At 44.6% G+C, this 21,999-nt stretch overlaps 1 protein-coding gene across 2 annotated transcripts in view; it reads right to left on the reverse strand.

Moving 5' to 3' along the window:
- Positions 1–1,033: 1,033 nt before the first annotated feature.
- The window catches only part of RABGEF1 (RAB guanine nucleotide exchange factor 1), a 618,943-nt gene continuing 597,977 nt past the window's right edge, over positions 1,034–21,999 (reverse strand). For both annotated transcript variants that reach the window (XM_069614860.1, XM_069614859.1), the window contains one exon: positions 1,034–8,598. In XM_069614860.1, coding sequence (XP_069470961.1) covers positions 8,200–8,598 — 399 coding nt within the window. In that variant the 3' untranslated portion in view covers positions 1,034–8,199. The remainder of the gene's footprint in view (positions 8,599–21,999) is intronic.

The following is a 21,999-nucleotide window of genomic DNA, read 5'->3' on the forward strand; positions in this document are numbered from 1 at the left end:
TCTAACAGAATTTGTAGTACTCCTCTAAATTACAAAGTAGGGGGAATCTACATTGTGTGGCAAACTGCATACTGCTTCATGCAGTTTGCGTTTAGTACAACAATATACACAGTGTGTTTAAGTAGAAAACTATTCTACTCATTAAGAGTTGGGAATAGCGTTAAAACATGTTCTATTTAGAATATTTAATGTTTTAACTCTGTGCCAAATTGAGTGTCAAACTCATTAATTCCATCGGCTTTTGTTTGGAGGTTAAACACCTCCATACAAAAGCATTACCACATGCTGTATTACCCAGGCAATATTACCACATGTGGGTATAAAACAAATCCCCAATGGAGTCCATTGAAAACAATGGGGAATACAAGAATGGACCCTGAATCATGCTGACCCTTCCCATTACTGCATGCTTAAAGCATACAGAAACAGTAAACAAGACAAACTTGCAATAAGGCCCTTTTGTTTCTTCTTTCATACAACATAGGAGCGACTTAAACCTGGTCTCAAGGTACTCCTGGAAAGCCAGTATCTTCATGGCCAAAAGGAAGCGTTAATGATCAGCAAAGTCCCATTGCTCTCACATCTTGTACTACCAGGTCTAAAATGGCACAGAGGAAAGGAGACTATTCTCAAACATTTTGTAGACAGCAGAACAATATCAAACTGAGAAATGGTAGGATAATGGCCCATTACTTAGGGGATCATGTAGTCCAGGTCTTTTGTGTCGGCAATCAACCATTGCAATTAGGAATGTGATCCAAGGATTTTTCACTTAAAGTTAGATGACAGGATTAAACAAAGTCAACACATAATTCAATTTTAATCAACACCTTATTTCCAGTGAAGATATATGGCTTAAAATAGGTGACAAAAAAAGTGTGCTCTTTGAAAAAAGGTTGCCTACCTTTAACGTTAGCAGCATAACAGTAGCTGTGGTAGGAGAGTGAAGGGAAGGTGATGAAATATTAATGGCCTGAGCGAAAGTCAGCTGGCTCAGTCTGTGCCCTCTAGTGTATCTACGTCTTAAACCAGATTATTTAAATATCAATTTATTGCGTTGAACGCACTCACACCAAGGAGACATTTGTGAGTGCACACATGAAATTATTCACATTCTCAGATGATAAACACACAATATGAAACATGCACACTTAAGACATTGTTTAGTTTTTTAAAATATATTTACAATTGTACACATTTCATTGTACATATTTACGTATGAAATCACCACAGCCATTGCAGGACTGGCACAAAGTAAAAAACAAATGTGTGTAGCAGTAGTACCCATTGAAAACCCTAAGAAGCCAAACATTGTACTATTGAAGCACTGCCGATGAATGAGGGTAACTGTATTGTGGCTTTATGACCCCAAAACCAATGTATGTACACCATATTAAGGATCCTAAATATCTGGACTTCTGAGTTCCCTCTACCCATTTCCAAACCTTTATTTCCACCTCACAGACCTTTACGATCCAATATGATTCACTTTAAGAATCCCATGCATGCCAACCTGAAATGATGAGGGAGGTGGGGGGGGGGGGGGGAGGGTCTGTCCAACACATGCACCCAATGCAGCAATATGGCAAGCATTACAGAGTCTGAATTTTATATGCAGACAACTATAGCCAATGGTTGTGGCATCATAGGACTTGCTGACAAACTACAATTTACTTGGCAGCGCTTCCAATGGCAATCTAGGAAACCTCGATGGGAAGAGCATACAGAATATGAAATCATACCAGATTTCAAAAAGGCCACCTAAACTGGAGTGTTTGGTACAGAACTATAGCAGGTATAGCAAGCAATGGCTTTGTGGTCTTTCACCGCAAAGGGTTACAATTAAGGAACAAGTTACTTACCTGCAACTATTGTTCTCCAGCCTGGGTCTGGCATGGATTCACATGCTCATGAATATTCCCCGTCAGGCTGTGAATCCTTGGAAAAAGAAAAAACAGTTTCATTTTCACTTACAAACTGTATTTCTCCTCTAAACCAATCACTGTACTCTGGGTCCTACTGCCCCCAGCCAATGACTACCCTCTCCCTAAGCCCCTCCCTCTGGCAGCCATCTTCAGATTTGGTAAGCACGTAAAGTGGCAGCATGACCAAGAAGAGCCGCAGAGGGGTCGGAGGGAGGGTCTGCATGTGAATCCATGCCAGACCCCATGCAGGAGAAGGAACAAGTTACTTATACCTGTAACTATTGTTCTCCAGCATGGGTCTGGCATGGTTTAACATGCTCATGAATAAAGAAAACATAGCAGTACAACACACAATCACGGGAGGTGGCAAGGCTCAACAGAAGCAATTACTCTTACCTCCGGAACAGGCTCACCTCAAGCAAACAGGTCGTGTAGCACTGCTTGGCCGACTCTAGACTCCTCTATGGAATCCCTGTCGACGCAGTAAAATCTTGTGAAGGTGTGCATGGACCTCCATGTAGAAGCCCTGCAGATGTCCAGAAGAGGCACACCAGACAGGAACACTGTCGTCGCAGCGATCATTCTGGTGGAGTGGGGTCTCGGATGACCAGCAGCGGTCGGTTCGCCAACGGATGACAGTGCATGATGCAGTCGGAGAGCCACCTTGAGATGGAAGCCTTGGACACGGCCTTCCTATGGTTCACAGGACCAAAATTCACGAACAGCTGAGAGGTCTACCGAAAACTCTCTGTGCATGCCACATAGAACCTTAGAGCAGGAGCAACGTCCAGTGAGTTCAAGGCCATTTCAGCCAGTGACAAAGGCTTTGGAAAAAACACAGGTAACACCAAAGGCTTGTTGAGGTGGAATTCCAACGGAACCTTTGGCATGAAGGAGCAGTGAGTCTACAGCAGCACCCTCGATTCGTGGAAAGTCAGATATGGCTGTTTGCAGGATAGGGCCTGGATCTCCCCCACCCTCCTGGCAGAGGTGAAGGCTACACAGAATGCTGTTTTCCACGAGAGGAACTTGAGAGGGGGCCTCAGCACCACGTTGTGTTCCCACACTGGGGCAGGGGCCTTCACCAACGGGAAAGACTGAAACATTCCTTTGAGGAACTCCTTGACGAGACTGTGGGACCAAAGAGAAGATCTTCCTGGAGACCTGGTGTCATGGGAGATAACCGCCAGATGCACCTTGATAGAGGCGTGCGCCCGGCCTGCCTTGTCCAAGGACTACAAGTATGGAAGAATCTGCAGGGCCTTGGCCCTCAGAATGGTGATCTTCTGCCACCGGCACTACATACCGAAACACTTCCACTTGTGACCTGGGTCGTGATGCAGGATTGTGCCTCCTTCTCTGGTGAGAAGATCCGCGACCACCGGCAGTTTGAACGGAGGCAATGCAGACAGGCTGAGAAGGTCCGGGTACCAAATCTGCCTCAGCGACACCGGCGATGAGTATTATCCTGCATCAGCACCATTTCAGTTGATTGATGACTCACAGCAGGAGAGGCAACAGAGGGAACATGCACAGAACAGGCCTTCCCACAGGAAGGAGAATGCGTCCCCCGTGCTCCAAGGCTGTGGGAACCTGCTGGCAAATTTCTGGCATTTTCATTTCACTGCAGTCGCAAAGAGATTGATCTGGGGCCTGCCCCACTTGATGAAGATGCGGCCCACCTGGTCCTGCCGAAGTTCCCACTCATGGCAGGAGCGCAACTCCCTGCGGAGGGAGTCGGCGATGGTGTTCTTGACTCCCGCCAGGTGAAAGGGGATGAGGAACAGCTCTTGTTCAACGGCCCCGTTCCACAAGTTCTGCGCCTCTTTGGAGAGCGCTGGGGATCGAGTGCCCCCCCCCACTTCCTGATGTAGAACATTCGGTGGTGTTGTCTGTGAAGATCCTCACCACCTTGCCCTTGAGAGACAGAAGGAATGACTTGAGGGCCCAGGCCACTGCCCATAGCTCCAGGATATTGATGTGGAGAACCTTCTCCTCCGGCAGCCACAGTCCTCTGGCGTGCAGATGTCAGGCCTCGGCATGCAGATGTCCAGGTGTGGGCTCCCCAGCCCTCCAGGGAAGCGTCCGTGGTGACAGTCTCCTGGTATGGGGAGTTTTGAAACCCTGTGCCCCAGGCGATGTTGGAGTGTACGCCCAACCACCTTATCGCCCGACGGAACTCCTTGTTGAGAGGGACCTTGTCCACGAAGCTTCCGGACACTTGTATCCAGCGAGCGCCCAGGAACTCCTGAAGAGGTTGCATCTGTAACCTGCAGAGCCGGATAAGATCGATGCAAGACAACATCATGCCAAGCAGTGACTTGATGATCTGCACCGTGGCGGTCTTCAGTGACAACAGCTATTGCACTTTCCCCAGCATGGCCGCTACCCTCTCGTCCGAGGGCGACGCTAGACAGGAGACCGCGTTCAGCCTGGCTCCTAAAAACAGTGCATTCCACGATCGTGTCAAGTAGGACTTCGGATAATTGATGGCGAACCCAAGATCCGTCAGCAGCTGGACGGTCGTCTGTATGTTCAAAGGCTACCTCTGGTGAAGTTACGTACACGTGTATCCCTCGTAGACGTAGATGGGCCGCCACTGGTGCCAGACACTTCGTGAACACCCTGGGAGCCGATTTTAGACCAAAAGGCAGAGCCTTGAACTGGTAGTGCCTTCCCTGTACCATGAAGCGTAGGAACTTTGGGCTTCCTGTGAATGCGGACGTGGAAATAGGCGTCCTCCAGGTACAGCAACGTCAAGAAGTCTCCTTCCTCCAGTGGGCCAAGCATGTGCTGCAACGTGACCATCCTGAAGCTTTGTGACTTGAGGTACTTGTTGAGACGATGCAGGTCTAGAATGGGCCTCCAGCCCCTGGTCTTCTTTTTGACCAAGAAGTATCTGGAATAGACTCCCGAGTCCCAGTGTCTTCTCGGAACTAGCTCTATCGCCCCTTTACCTCCTGCAGGAGTTGAAGGATTTGCTGCTCCTGTTGGGCCACCGGAGGGATCCGCTGACACTTGTGCTGAAACTCCAGGGTATATCCATGGGCAAGCGCATCCAGAACCCATCTGACGGTGGAGACCTCCCACTCGCTGACGAATCCCGCCAGCCGGCCTCCCACCGGGGTGCATGGGCGAGGGCCCGAAGTCCTGGCTAGTTCAGTACTGCTTCGGCGCCTGCGTTCTGCCTTGGGAGGTGACAACAGTGCTGACCACTTCCACCGAAGGCCTTGGAACGGCCTCTGTAGGCCTCATGGGTCGTAGACCAGGAGGGCTAACGGTACGATGAGGATAAACCTTTAATCGATCTGCCCGACTTTCTTCTGGAGGCATGAAAGGAAGAGCACGAGCCGTCTCTGTATCCGTCTCTATGGCTTGCAAGGACTCATTGATGGCCTTCCCAAAGAGGTTATCCCCGTCAAAGGGCATGTCCAATACCCTTGTCTGGACCTCATGGTGGAAATTTGTGGCCTTCAGACAGCCTTGATGACTTAGGCAGACACCATTCCCCCATCTGCCGAAAACTTGTGTCTGCGATGTCCAGGGACACTGATGGCATTGTCCGAACCCACTTCACCTTCCTGGAGGAGTGTGATCGCCTCCACCCCACTCTCTTGTCGTCGGTCAGGAACTCCAGAATAGAGCCCAGCTTGTACCACAGTTCCCAATCGTACCTAGCCAGGATCGCCAGTGCGTTGGCTGCTTTGACGGTCAAAGCCGCAGAGTAAATGACATTCCACCACATGGCGTTCAACAACTTCTCCTCACTGTCTGGTGGGACTGAGGACGATGGGTTCAACAACCTCTTCCTCGCAGAGGCCAACACCACTGAGTCTGGTGACGGTTGCGACCGTAAGCACTTGCGTGTGGACTCTGGCACCCAGTACTTTTTCTCCAGCCTATTCCGCGTGGGTGGAGCCTTGCAAGGATTCTTCAAGAGGGCCAGGCCTTCCTCCCACACGTGGTTCAAGAGGGGGACCGCCATGATGTTCTTCCTCTTGGCCTCGCCCCTCCTTCCTAGTTTCCTCATCGCCAGCTGGAAAAGTTTGGAAGCTTTGGCGACCACGGCATGAAACGACCTCACCTCATCAGGTGGGCACCTCAGTTGCGGCGATCCGCCCACTGTGACGATATTGCTGTTGTAGCCAAGGCCGTGTCTGTCCCAGTCTCTACCAGACGGAGGGTACCTAACGCAGGGGTGGAGGTTGATAAGAGGGCCTCAGATGGTACGTCCTCTTTTTAGCCAGAGGCTGATCTGGATCCGCATGGACTGGGGCCTGCGGCATCCTTTTCTGGATTTCTGACACCAACGTGTGTAGGGTCGAAAGATGTCCAGGGATACATCTTTCGGCTGAGCTGGTGTGGTCAGCACACTAGGCCCAGCGCTGTCGGCGTTGCCGCCGTCATCCTCCACGTCCTTATGGAACATTTGCAGGGACTCCTGGTCCTCGTCATCTGAGGGTGAAACATCCATGTTTTGGGGCACGGTCTGTGGCTGGCCTGGGACTACATCGACCTCCTCCAAAACCTTTTTTGCACCCTGAGAGGTCGGAGCTGGTCTCAGCGATGGTATCCTCTTCTCTGGTGTGCCAGCAGGCTTCGCCACCGCCCCGGCTGAGGCCTCCCGCCTCGGAGGCAGGGACACACTGGGCGAAGTAGGGGCTACCTTTGCAGGGTCAGCACATTAGGCCTTCGAGAGAGCGGCCGCCACCAGCTCAATTATCGACGAAGATTTCTCCTGTGCCGCCTGGGTCTTCATGGGCAGGTCAGCTCTCTTTTACACCACTGTGGGCTTCTCAGGCTTCTCCCACAGCTTAGTCTGGTTGGAACACTTCCTTTTTGAGGAGGAGCTCCATCGCTGGCTGGCAATGGAGGCAGATGGTGACGTTGAACGCGCCCTGCCCATCTAAGGATCCACTTGCGCAGCGACCCCGACAAACTGACTCACGATGCTTGGCCTTGTCTTAGGCCCCCACGGATGGAGCGCCCTCAAAGGACTTAGAAGCCCACTCTTCGGACCGGCCGGTCCTAGGTGAGGTCTTGACCCTGCTTGGGGAATGGAGCAGAGGCCTTGGCGCTTAGCCACCCCGCCAGTCTACTGTGTTGATCCTTCATCGTTTTCTTGGAGAAGCCGAGGCAGAACAAGTACTCTCCTTCTTTGTGGTCCGGGTGAAGGCAGTAAAGACATTGAAGGCGTTTGTCCTCCACAAACACGTTCCGCGGTACGCATCTGGTGCAGAGCTTGAAAAGGGATCCATCTTCCTTCTTCTCTGTCATGGTCGGAGTTGCAGAGTAGGCCGATGGCCTCCTGGAAACTTCAACGAAACTTCCAGGATCCTTGCCCTTGAGGGGTGCTGAAATTCACTGACAAGCGGATTCCCACTGTCGGCAGATGGAGAGAAGAGCGCACAGGCTTTTTTTGGACAAAAAATAGAACTTTTTCCATTGAAAAAACACAAACTGTAGAATAGATCACAGAGTAAAACTCGAGGACTCCCAACACTTGAAAGTGCGGTAAAAATCTGAACATGGGTGCCAGAGGAGGGGCTTAGGGAGAGGGCAGTCATTGGCTGGGGGCAGTACAATGATTGGTTTAGAGGAGAAATACAATTCGTAAGTGAAAGTGAAAGTTTATTCTTTTACCGAGGATTCCTGGAATGATGACGGCAAATATTCATGAGCATGTGAATCCATGCAAGACCCCATGCTGGAGAAACATGCATTGCTTAAAAGCTTTTTGGCTGTCTCTGAAGTGCCAACTAATCATGCAAACAGGTTCAGTTATGAAGCTGCATTCTTATTCTACAACTATCGTACATTTTAAGGGAAAATTGTCTGGTATATAAGAAAGACCTGAACTACAGATTTAAATGCTTAAATACATCAGTCCACTAAATTGCTTTTGATTTAAACAGTACCCTTGTTTTAGAGAACACCAAGCTCAAAAATACACTGTACAGCTGATGTTGATGTAGAAGTAAGGAAAGGAACTTTTCAGTTCAATGTTTGAGGTTACTAAGATTTCTTGTTATGTTGCGCTCTTATAGAAAAGTATAAATGATCCGAAAAAAAGCCCACTGGAAAGCTTTACTCTCCTCATTGAAATAAATAGGATTTACATTATTAATTACACTTGCCGTACCTTTCAAATCTTTGCAATTTAAATTCATGGTATTGTTAACATTAAATACATGTCTGTTTTCCAGCAGCAGAATGTAAATAATACACATTTAGAGTCCATTTTGCAGGACGAGATCTCCTGGGCTGTTTAACATTATCCTGCATAAACCTGAGGTTGTAACGGGGGTGGCAGCTTGTCATTCTCCACATTTTCAGAGTCAATCGATGCCAAGGGCTGACTTTTAGTTTTGATGTCCAGTGGATATTTCTCAACGATAGTCTGGACCTCCTTGCTGATCCCGTCAGTCCAATTGATTAAGTCTTTTTCAAGTTTCTTAGCTTCTGTGACTATTCTGTCTTGCCGCTCGTTTAATTGTGAGAGCAGGTCCAGGTTTTTGTGCATCTGCTTCACCCCCAAGCACATATCGGAAGACCAGTTTTCGGAGTCCTGCTTCCTTGGGGATACTTGGCCAGACATGTACCGGTCAAACTCTTCCTCGCTTAAATTTAATGACTGGGCGTCTAGTTTCTCGATAAAGGCCATAGCACAGCACTGGAAAAAAAAGATATTGTGTAAGAATCAACTTTACCCTAAATAAATAGTATTACATCATTTATTAGAGTGTTGGTAACACATACTTTCCTTTAATACAGTAGCATTTTTTGTATCAGTTACTTTGCATGCATCAAACGTAACAGGCTTAATCTTTTATTAGGCAATACACTGGCCATTTCAGTTGTGATGAACCATAAATAAAACATTGGTATTCACTGTATTTGTGCTTGAGAAAAAAAAAACTTTAGTTGAATGGACGTTCTGGTTGATACAGTGAAAAATCTAAAAACCAGAGACATTTGCCATTTGTGGTAAGCTACACATGAACACCAGCCCCACAACGTACTATGCATCACATAAATGGCCTCATCGATGACATCCCTGAAGACATCATATGACATCACCAATCTGTAGACATCTTGAAAGAAAGTGCTTAGTAAGGGTTGGGTTTAAGGTACGTGAAGCATTAAACATAAAAGAAAGTGCTTTTTGCACTGTATATTGGTTAAAATAGGTATTTCAACCTTAAAAATACAGAAAACACAAAATCACATTCTCTATCATAATAGAAAAGGAAAATGTATTTAAGACTAAATTCATTAAACAAAATCAATATATAGCAGTTCAAAACACATACAATCAAAATCCTTCCTAATTAAAGCCATCTACGTCCTCCAAGTTCAAATGGCTTATGCAACCAAAAATCACAAAAGCCGTAGAGGTGGGTATATAGTTCACACAGCTAAGAACAGTTAAAATAGAAAACTAAATCCATACCCAAAAAATGGCCTCCAACTTCATATGGTTTAAAAAACCAAGGACTGCACGAGCCATAAAAGTGGGGGTAACATTCAAACATCTAAACCAAAAATAATCATTCTCAATTAATTCAGGTTTATACAAATGAGTACTAAAATATAAATCCAAATTGATTGCACTTTGGGACAAAAGATAAACAGGTGCTTTAATGTTTCCAATTCCTCAGGATTTTTACAAAATGCTGCTTGAGGGATCCATTTCCTCGCATCTTGGAAGGATTTCCGTAGTTGGGAATACATTTCATCTAAATCGCATGTAATCAGACCGTGCCCGTTCAGAAAGATCCTTAGATACAGGGCCAGACATACCCTGTTTATGCTCTTGTCTTAAATGAACCAAAGACTAAAAACCGTGATATTTTTTCGACCGTGGAGTATCAATCATATTGATAAAGCATGCGTTTTACCCTTCCGAGGTTAGACAAGTCTAATAATTGTTTACAAAAGTCACAAAAATTATTCATCACCTTTTCAGTTCTAGTTAAAAGCAAGGGGCCCAGGTCTTCAGACAAGGAATTTTAACATGGGAATAACAGCTTATTATAAAATATTGGAAATGTCCACAATGCAGTAGTTCGCAAAAAAATCAAAACTAATTCAAAATGGATTGCTATAGAAGGAACAGCATTTGGTATTCCAAGCACCTCTCCAAATAATAATTTCCATCTTACAGAATATATCCAATATCCAATATTGCAGCATTTCTATTGCATATGTCAATTTTGGCAACACCTTTCCTATATAAAACTTAACCAAGGAAAGCAAGGAAAATGTACAATATTTATTTTTGATGAGTTTTATCTACGCAGAGAGGGCATCCGCCATATGCCAAATGTATTCAGTTATGCAATACTTCTCTGGTTTACCAATTATAGGGAAACCCAGATAGATCTGATGTTCAACTCTTTTCAAGAGATTCCCCATTAAGTTACCATTGAAACCTGGAGTTCTTTTTAATTTCGGTCAATGGCAGAATTGAGGTCTATTTTAAATGATTTTTAATGAATTCACTTTTGCGTACTCTGCGAAGGATATGAATAAGCATTGTAATCCTTTCGGAGTACAATCTATTAATATAAAATCCTCTGCATAAGCAAGCCATATCGGCCACCAAGATCCCTATTTTGGAGGGACAAACAAAGCCGGCTCTAGAGATTCACCAACATCAGAAACGTTTAGGTTAAAAAGGCCAGGGGCCAATATGCACCCCTGCCTCAAACAATTATTGGTGAATATTTTGCAGGTTAATAAGCCCTCCAAATTGAGCTGTACTTGCACCATTGAGTTCTAATTGAGTCCGATGACAAGTCTCATTAGACCCACCCGGATATCCCCTTTTTGGAGCTTCAACCAGAGATGGTTACGGGTAACTAAATCAAAGGCTGCGCACGGTAGATCAATCGTAGCCACATAAATGGCCTTGTATCTTTTAGTCGATGACAACTCCAGACAACACCTTAAAACAAACCCATTAAGGTTTGTGCATTGCAGCTTTCCAAATCCCTTCTGGGATTCCTTATATCTGCCTACTTCTACCACCCATGCTTCTAGATATTGAAGAAGAACAGGCGCAAAGACTTTGCAATCCGTATCCAAGATAATAATTGGGGGTAGCTTTTGGGTCAGACCTCAAACACTTTTTTAAAACGAGAACAATATAAGAAATACTCCAGTAAGAAGGAAAACACCTTTGATGTAGGACATCTAAAAAAAAGGAAAGTCAGTATTGCCGCCCAGGTGAAAGGATCTCCCTTGAACAGTCTACTAGTTAGACTGTTCGGCTCTGGGGCCCGCAAATTACTGGCTCGCCTTATTATCTTAAAAAGCCCCCTCCTGGTCTAATTTAATTCCCTCGAGAATGGTAGTTGGTTCCACCATGGGCAGTTCGATCAAGGCAGTTGGGAATCTCACAGGCATACGTGGTTTCAAAGTGTCGTACCCAGTCTTCCTCCGAGACTCATTAATTTGTGACTCTACCTGACCAATATGCAAAGAGTTAATTAACCTCCAAAAAATCCCAGTATCATTATTTCTAAGGAATTCAAACCCTGCCTGCTGGCAAATGTGTCAAGCTGTTCACAATTTTATCCTCTTGAGGACATGTAGAATTTAAATCCCCGAGTACATGTCCATACTAATTTCGACCCATCCAACTAACAATGTAAGAAACTATTCCGCCCAGAAACTTGCCTAACAAATACATTCCTATATGTCAATAGATGTTAACCACGTGGAAATGATGTGTGCAACCTTGCGCGAGCATTTGAAATTCTACAGCTAAAGCACCCTGCTGTGTGTCAGGCTCCTTGATTCCAGTTATACCAATTCCCATTTTAATCTTATTTAGAAGGCACACAAGCGGGCGACCCCCATTACTTCTAAGAGCAGCCTGAAAGCAAGTTGTATAGCCATCCAGCCAGGGTCGTTTCAACAACCAAGATTCCTGGACACATAACTTTGTACATTTTTTAAATGGAAACCACTTCTGGATTTGTAAAAAGGTGCACGTGTTCTCCCGAATTCCAGGGCACTAAGCCAAAAGTTGGCTTACAACTAAAGCCTATTCTGTATTGCGGGCACTACTCCTTTTATTATATAAGGCCCCTACCAGCCATGACCAAACTAAATGCTCATTTCTTTGAACCAAAGGGTTGCAGATCATTTGGACTTCCCTGCACCCGGCCCCACAATTACTAACATATATCACAATTTCCTTCCCTGTATTCAAGCCTGATGCTACCCCAGAGTGATAATCATTTGTTAAATTGGAAGGCTTATATACGGATATGTGAAACCCAAGTTACCTATTTCTTCAAAATTTCCTCAGAATAATGTCAAACACTATTGTAGACGCAATGTCCAGAGTAACCAAATAAGTGCACACAGGATCAATACATTTCTCCTTGGAGGAAATCGCCCGAAGATTAGGCACTGCAGAAAATAAGGCTAAGATTTCATATCTGTTCAGAAAAAAAAAACAACAAGCAATCTGAGGATGAGGATTTACAGTCACCAAATCCAACGTCTTACCCTTTCCCAGAACTTTTACCACAGAAAGGGTCTCTTCACGACAATCCATCTTATAACAAATTCCCCCAGTGCCCCTCAGGATACTGAAGGTTGATAGTCTTAACGACCCTGGCTGATCATCAGTCCTCCTTGTCAATTTACCTGGTCAAAGGAGCATGTTTCCTCTTCGAAGGAAGCCACCTGGTTATTGTTGAAGTCTACTAAGTGTTCCCTTTCCATACACAACAATGGACCATTTGGCACCAGTCCCGTTTGTCACATCTCACTTGTATGTTTAGCTAAAGAGGGTTCGACTTGGTCCGTTCGGGCAGATGAACAAACACTGACCTTATTCTTTTCTGGTTCAGTCACGGAATTCCACATTCCCAAGTTGCGTTGCCATAGATTTAGTTTCTTTCAATGGGAAGTTGGATATTTTTCTGGGGGCCTTTTATCCCCTATGTGAGGAGCCAGCAATGAGACTAACACAAGGAGTTTATGTTTTGATCAAAAACCTTTATTAAAATAAAAGGGGAGTGGAAAATACCCCTCTGTCCCTGCTCTAAAAGGGGTTTCCCTACCTAAAACCAAAACTAAGGGTCTATCAAAGTCAGAATGGGCGAAGCAAAATCGTCCTGTGGTCCTCACACTCTAAAAATCAACTATAAGGTGAAAAGGGAAAATGTCTTTGGCCGTTATTAGTGTACAAATGTTTAAAAAGGAAATTCTCAACTCCCAGAAGGATTTAGTTCCTTGTTCCAGAAGGCGATTGCCTTCACCTGCATTTATCTTCACTCTGATTTATATACAAGAATATCAGTTCCTTAAGTTTATCTCGATCAACAAAACAACTGGTCCAAACTTGAGGAGAACCATCTCCAGTTCCGGAAGCACCTCAAAACCTTCCTCTTTGCTTCTGCTTTCTCTCCCCCTCTCCCCTTCTAAATTCCTGCCTGACTGAAACTGCACTGAATCTGCAACTGGGCCACTCTCACCGATCTCGGTCCTTTGGCCCAGCCAATCTCCCCCTGCACTGCCGGACTGTCTCTGTATCCCTACAGCCCCCCTTCCCAGCACTTGTCTGCACTTACCTTGCACTTGCCACCAGCTGGCCTTATTATTTATCTTGTTATTCTACTAACCCTGTACTGCACTTTCCCCCCTCCTTTTCCCCTTGCACTTTTCCCTTCCCCTCTACCCATGCACTTGCTCGATCTGAATGACACCCGGCCTAGTAGGATCGTTGTCTGTGTTCTCTTTGTTCCTCCCTCCCTGCCTCGTCGCGCCTTGAAACACTTGTGTATAGGTGCGTTACAAATGCCATATCATATATATACACATTAAAAAAAAACTTGTTTTATGTAACAGTTTTTATGTACCAGTTATTTTATGGCCTATCTGTTATTGTTTATCTTGCTAGGATACATGGTGTACTCTCCTGCCAGACTATCTCCTCTTTAATATGTCCCTGCAGCCTTTGGCTAGTCCTGATGTATCCTTATCAGGATTTCCTTGGGTAATGCATATTACACCCTGTTCAACTTGATCCTACCTGACATGTTTTCCTGCCAGGGCTTTCTTACCTGAACACACTTGCAATTTGCATTCACCTGGAATACTGTCCTGCCAGGGCTTTTCTCATCTGTGCTCTGTGCACACTCTCCAATGCGCATTCCGCTTGGCCTTTTTACAAGATATTATTCTTCCTCATGTATTTGATTTAGGATTATTCGGTTTTGACACCGTTGCCTATATGCACAGTGTTCCCGCTTCCCTTGGGTGCACTCCCAAGGGAAGCGGGGACACGGTGGTGGTGGTTCTGCAGAAAACCTGTGGAGGCCCTACAGCGTTCTGCTCCCTCTTGCTGTTTCTGCTTTTTAGTTTCTCCACGTCTCGCGACTTCCGTTCACCTATTCCATGTCTTCTAGGGCTTAAGTGAAGAGGAGGCTGCTTCTTAGTACTGGCGAACGCCCAGAAGCCTTGCATCTGCTTCTGGCATCCTCAACGCGTACTCTCCTCAGCAATCTGCTCCCTGCTTCGGTGTCAGTGAGTCGGTTGACTACACAGACTGTGTACTAATCCTACAGTATCACAGACAGCACCAAGAAAAGCAGCTTTCTCCAGCCAGCGTCTGCTTGGCAGCTGAATTGCCGGTTTAAATTTCTCAGCCTCAGGTTTGTTCCTCCAACGACTAGAGCGCAGCATGTGCTCTTGACTTCCAATGATCCTCATTACTCGGTTCATCTTTTTAGTTCCAGTATTCTCAGACTTATGATGATGGTAGTCTGTTTCTGATGACATATTCCAAATCTGGAAAAGTGTTCTCAATAATATTTAAAGGCAAGTCAGTTCTTGATGAATATGAAAAAGTGTTCCCAGGATCCTTCCTAGGTGGGTGAGGGAAGGTATGACAATATGCCATCTAGGCATGGGAGTGGCAAGGGTATCCTCAAAAGAAAAAGGGGGATAGCATGTCTTGTCCAATGAGGTCATGACTCCCCCATGTGATCCTCCTTCATATAGCCACCCCCAGGGTCCGGATCAGGTAGCGGCAGCTGTCCCTTGGCCACATGGCGAGAGGTCACTGCAGGCAAAGGAGTGATTACACTATCAAATTCATCACACCTGCCTACTAAAAGACCCATCGTCAACTAAACAGACTTCCACCTCTGAGAAGCGGTCAATTACAACTTTACCTGTAGCATCCTTTGAGACCACTGGAGTATTAACCACCCGCTTTTTAGCTTTGACAAGGTAGATTCTTGTATTGTTAGGTTCCTCAGGAATTTTTTAGAGGTTCTCTTATTAGTATTCTTATTTTTTTTTCCATGCAGTGCAGACGTTTTTTCGTTTTTGGGATGCCTATTCATTTACAGCCACCCACCCAATTCCCATTGTTTCTGTATTCTTTATGGCAGCAGTGGCATCTTTTTCTTGAAGCTGTCTATTCTCTGAGCGGTTTCTAGGTACTAGAATACAGTCTTGAGAGATCTTAGACTTGTTCAAACAATTGGCTGACTAGCCAAAGATAATAGCATGTGACAAACCTGACTGCACTCAGTTAAGAGTCTAATTGAAGCAACCGTCGATGCATTTTACAATGTATTCTTAAAAGAGCTGAGCAGAAAAGTGTTCATATCCACTTCGGTTTTTATGTTATCCAGCCTCTAAGCGTGTGACTGGATAAAGAACCTGTGCTGCTCTGCATGGACTTGTTTCGAAGATAAGTGTGCAGTCCCTGTGCTATCGTCCCAGCTCACAATACATGCTGTACAATTATATTGGGCATCACACATGATTTGTTAGCATGCAACTATGCAGCTGTTCTCAACCTTTCAAACTCCAGATTTTCTGGCTTTCAACTTCTACCTCCACCAGCCAGCATAGTCTGAGTGAGGGATAACCGCAGTTGTATGGCAAAACATATGCAGGGTGACAAGTAGGCCCTTTCATGAATTAAGCTGTGCTTCAAACATTTACTGCGCGAGAAATGGTCTACTGGGATTCTGTTGAGAATATAACCACCAAATAATACCATTTCCATAAGCCATAGCTACAGTATGGAACATGAGGTAGAGCATGCTACACATGGTGTACTCTGGCATTTTGATTACACGCCAGGACTATCAGATCTCTGTGCAAGTTAAGCAAGGAGTAAAGCTCTAAATATACATAAAGCACTAAGCGTGTGTGGATAGAGTATATTGGTGATACCATATGCAAAATCATGTATCATAGGATAGGGAGGAAATGAATATGATAACCAGAGCAGGAACATTGGTTTAGAGACAGCCATGCATACAAGGTACACCAACGGTACAATCTGCCTTCACTACCTTTGTGTAACCTCTTAAAGTAGAAATTCTTAAAGTGCTGCAATGTACATACAATGCAATTCGTGATTTCATGTGTGATGTATCGATTATGCCATTTGTGTCAGTATGAGCAGTGCGTGGTGGGGTTCCAGGTTATGGTTGCGCATTCCACCACAATGGACACTTTTTTTAAAATTTTATTTTATTTATTTTTTTTATTTAATTTTTTTTTTTTTTTTTTTTTTAGATATTGCACTGCAATGTCCTTTAAACAAAAATATTTTCAATGAATTTCCATGGTTTTTGAAGCGCAAGCCTTACCATAATGTCCTTGTCTTAGAGGCCTGGTAGGATGCACAAGGACGGGACTCAGGAGTATGGTTTACAGCGGTTTTATTTGCACAGTAAAGCAGGAGTAGAACCAACGAAAAATAACAAAATCAAAGTCCCTAGCACTGGGTGTGAGAACACCCTCTGCCAGAGCTTTTCAGGTTTTCCAGGTGACTCGGAAACAAGTAGCATCATGGATTATAGAGTTGTGTGGTCAACCGCGTGAACTAGTTTCTCTGACTCTATGCAGTTTCGATGGTACATTGGAGTGAATCAGTGATTGGTGGGAAGCAACAACCTCACCCGTGTATAATTTCTCCCTCAAAAGGTGGGAGCAATTAGTAGCTACGAGGGTATATTTGATATTATGTCTATTTCTCCATTGACTTTGCATGGGAAGGAGGTGCATCTTTGGTTGGGTGCACCTGTGACTCGCTTGTGTGGCCTCTGGCGGCCTTACAGGTTTTCTTCGTTTGCTTCTATGGTTTGTTCACATTTCTTGAACAGTCTCTACAGGGAAATTGTGGGGGCATATGCAGCGTACCCGAAGGCATCGAGCAAGTTGTATCGATTTTTTGCAACAAGGGGTTTGAGAAGACAAAAAGCAGAAGGAACTGTCCCCTGCAACATAACTGATGTAGGACCAAGGGAGGGTGACTAGGGACTCTGCCTCTGCCCCCTCCCACTAGCTGGTACCCAGAATCATGTAGGGGACTTATTCACAGTCCCTTTACCCTTTTTTCACTGAATTTAAAATGTTTTATGCCTGAAGGTGTTTCATATTGTTATGCACTGGACGTAACTTATTCAAAAGCCTACTTTTTACAAATGTAACTAACGCTTCTTTCACTGACTACAAGTCATCACCCTGTTAAGGTGAAACCTACGATCCATTGAACATAGTAAAATTCTATGGCTAATAACCTCTGACCCGGTGGACAGCATTACATTTACCAAATCATTTGTTTGGCCCCGGGACTGATTCAAATCCATCAATTCAAAAGTTAGAAAGCATCAAAAAGCCGTTTTTGCAATTTTTTACACGGATTTTCCCACAGGAAAAATGCACATCTTTTGAACAGGTGCACAGGCCAATCCGCCAATTGTAATTTCACAAAACCTGATCTTTGGCTGCAGAAAGCATGTGAATGCATTCCTTTGTTAGTCAACAATCTGTCCATTACTTTTAAAAAAAATAAGGTGCCGAGCAGGTTTCGCCAGACACCATGATCTTTCATATCTCTCCCAAGATGCATTGCTTTTTGCTGATGAAGGTTTTTTCAAAAGCATAACAGCATTATTTAAATTTTACAATGTTTTGCTGTTGAAATGTGAAATGCACAAGGCAGGAGGAAAAAACGGAAGATCTCAATTGTTTTTACATTAAAAAGTAGGAGCTGAGGCAGTTGCAGCAGCCACTTGTTTTAATACTAAAGCAGCTGAAGCTATAGGTTCAACATAGCCTGAAAGGCGTACCAGTAAACATTTGAGGCGCGTTTCTCTAATCGAGTTAAGCCCTTTCACATCAAAAGCCTGTCCGATATGACTTTTCATACAAACAAGTCCATGCAGTGTCGATTGTCAAGCAGCCCTTTGAAGTTCTGTGAAGTCATTTTATTTATCACTTCCCACCTACCATTCTGACATACAGCTACCTTTACCCAGAAACGCATATACTCTCAGTGGAACACACTGAGTGCTATGAATTCCATGTAAGTGTAGTTCTCGTCCCAGATTGTCATTACCTCCGTATTCCTCATCCTCGCCACAGTCCATGGTTACCCTTAGCCCAGCAGCCCCACTCCTAGTAAGGCTCCTTCATTTTCCTAAAATCCTTTCATAGACAATGCCGCTCACCAAGGGACAGTTCAAGTCTCTATACAACTTCGAAAACCACTTCAATTAATTTGTATTGCTAGCACTGAAAAAACACCGACTCTGCTTTAGTACCTTTCCCTCCCAGTGGATACGCTGGCTCTCACTTGTGTTTAAGGACACGTAGTGTCGTCATCCATGCAGAGTGGAGACATTAATTCCTCTTTAGATCAGTCTCTCTCAGCGCACATTCTCCTGCAAGCTGTACAGCCTGCCAAACGCATCACTGACGAACATGAGAATGAAACCTGTCCCATCTTAGTAAGGGGATTCGAGCGGCCTCAAAACAGCGCCTGCCATCAAGCAATCTTGGATGAAAGGCAGTTTAGAATGTTGCCTGCATTCCAAATCGCCGAGACTCGCGGCCAAATAGCTTTCTGGTGCCTTCCCTCCATCTACGTTTGGGAAAACCCCATTTCCCTAAATATGAATGGTTAAGGAAAATTCTAAGAACATTCTCCTTTCTCCTACAACAACCCACAGAGACCCAAAGACCCTCCCAAACAAGTAGCTCAGCACCCTCCAAATCTAGCGAAACCTTTCCTTTGACAGAACCCAGAACAACCAGAAGTATCTTGTGTGACCTGACAATATCAAAATAAAACACTTAAGTACTACAGGTGGTGTGATAAGCATCCAAATATAACTCTTGAATTTTATTGAAAATACTTTAGTGGAATTGATTTTGAGGTGTCAGTTTAATACAACAAAACCCCTAAAATTCATTTGTCAGAAGTACACCAACTTCACTTCGAGCGCCCTGTTACGCACAGCCCATGAGCACATTCACGATATCAAATACAGCATCACTTATGTCATCATCAAGGACATCAATGTAAACTAGAGCACCCTAATGACCACTCTAATGACAACCCTGATGACCTCCTTGGTGACATCACGTATGACAATGGCATAGCTGGTAGCTAACATTACAACTTAAAGTGAGAGTAATGCAATGTTTAAATAACAAAACACTACCAACAAACTTTAGCCGAGGGACTCAAGTGCTTCGGTTGTCTTAATTTAGCATCCACCTTTTCACACTGAAAAACTAATGCCACTCTTTCAACCATTAGATTCCAACCGTTCTGAGTCAGATATTAATTGATGAATATCTCCTAATTAAAGAAATTTCAGTGAAGTTATTTGATTTGAACCTCTGTCCTTAAATGTATATATTTTGCATGAAAGCAATTTCTAATAATTTGCAAATTCAAACAATTTAAAAAGTAGTAACTTTGACCTTCAGGATATGTTCAAGATATACTGAAAATAGTCTTAATGAAAGTCACATGTTAAACGTCCAGAAGATACACGTTCAAAGCAGGGTGAATAAATGAAAAGGTGTGTAGTGTAACTATGACTTTGCAGTAATCCGAAGAAGGATAGTTAATGTACAAGCTTGGCATGAAGAGTTTACCAATTCCAATATAACAAGTCTCTGTTCCACCAAGGGGGAGGTAGGCCAATACCATGCAAAGTGGCAATGCTTTAGTAAAAGGACCATTAAAGGCATGGTCTAGTAAACATTTTTATTTAAAAAATAGATAAGCAACATAAAAAAGAAATACTCTCTTTTTTTAAAACTTCCTATGTAAAATTTTGAGCTATTCAAGCTCAAAATTCGCAAAAGCAAGCACATGGGCGCATCCATTTTGTGAAATGGATGCCCACCTGTGCTGGCTTTTGCGGCACTAATGAAGGAAAAGCCAGCCAGCTGTAGTAAACAAAAGCTACCGCTGGGTGGCTTTCCCTTCATTAGTGCTGTACGCGGAGGACAGGGACCGGAGACCAGAGCAGGAAAGCTGGAGCTGAATCTCGGTAAGTGCTATTTATTTTTTTAAAAATAAGCACTAGCTGCGGTTTTTTTTCTAAGTTTTCCGGGCTGGAGGAGCCCGGAAAACTTAGAAAAAAAACAGCAGCTTTAAAAACGTATTTATGTTTGCGGTCGCTTTTGAAGCGACCGCAAACATAAATACAACGTTATTGTGTTGGAAAACACTGCGGTTTTTCTTTCAAGTTCCTCCGGCTCTGAGGAGCCTTCACATGCAGCGTAGTGTTTCTGCGTACAGCTGATTTCCCATTTGGAGCTCTTGTAGAGCCCCAAATGGGAAATGCTAATTGCTGCGTTGTGTCTGCCTAAATCTGCTTTCCCATTTGGGGCTCTCGGGCTCCCTGTGGGAAGCCCGAGAGCCCCAAATGGGAAAGCAGATTCAGGCAGTAACAACGCAGTTGTGTTGGAAAACGCTGCGGTTTTTCTTTCCGAGTTTCTCAGGCTCCTCCGAGCCAGAGGAGCCTGAGAAACTTGGAAAGAAAAACCGCCGCGTTTTCCAACACAATAACGTTGTATTTATGTTTGCGGTCGCTTCAAGAGCGACCGCAAACATAAATACAAGGTTTTTAAAGCTGCGGTTTTATTTCTAAGTTTTCCGGGCTCCTCCAGCCCGGAAAGCTTAGAAAAAAAAACACAGCTAGTGCTTATTTTTTTAAAAAAAATAAATAGCACTTACCGAGATTCAGCTGCAGCTTTCCTGCTCTGGTCTCCGGTCCCCGTCCTCCGCGTACAGCACTAAGGAAGGGAACGCCACCCAGCGGTAGCTTTTGTTTACTACAGCTGGCTGGCTTTTCCTTCATTAGTGCCGCAAAAGCCAGCACAGGAGGGCATCCATTTCACAAAATGGATGCACCCATGTGCTTGCTTTTGCAAATTTTGAGCTTGAATAGCTCAATTTTACATAGGAAGTTTTAAAAAAGAGAATTCTAGTATTTTTTTTATGTTGCCTATCTATTTTTTAAATAAAATGTTTTACTAGACCATGCCTTTAAAGGTCAATCTTGAGGAACTATAGTTCCCTGTTTAGGGGGTTGAGACAAGGCAAGTAATCCGACTTTTCAAGAGGGGACAGAAACCCCTCTCAACCTGTGGTGCTAGGCTACCAGGGTGAACGCCAGTCCTACCTCAGAGGTAGATGTTGGCAGTTGAAAGGGCCCCAATTTCTTTCCTCACATGGGCAGTACCCATCCCTCTTAATACAAATGCACACCAGGTGCTTTTTCTCTGCTTTACAACTAAAAACACTGCTGCCATGAGCAAGAGACCAACAGAAAAAGCACAAACTAGCAGTGAAAGATGCCTTGCGCGACAAACCGCCAGAGAGCGAGAGTGGAAGACAGAACAGAGAGATGGCTGCCCAACATGCTGCGCACCTCTCCCCACCACAAGGCAAACTACAGTGGAAATGCTGAAAACCCCCTAGCTCACCGGGACTAAACCAGGCTACCAAGCACCAACAAAGAATACTTACTTTGGGAGAGGCTGGTCAGATCTCCCAACCCACTAACACAAACTTGGACAATGTAGCGCATGGGCCACCATTGTTCTGTGGCGGTAAACGGGTAGGGCTTCACACGCCATATAAAACATGCACTGCATGTAATACCTCCCGGGCAGGGATGACAGGGCCAGAGAGCCAACCAAAGGACAGGCAGAGGGTTAAAAGAGACCTGAGGAAACCAGAAGTTGCACATTGTTCGGGTGAGGTCAGAGGAGA

Source organism: Ambystoma mexicanum, chromosome 9 (assembly GCF_040938575.1).
Source record: "Ambystoma mexicanum isolate Mex_15411 chromosome 9, UKY_AmexF1_1, whole genome shotgun sequence".
Classification (NCBI taxonomy): Eukaryota; Metazoa; Chordata; class Amphibia; order Caudata; family Ambystomatidae; genus Ambystoma; species Ambystoma mexicanum.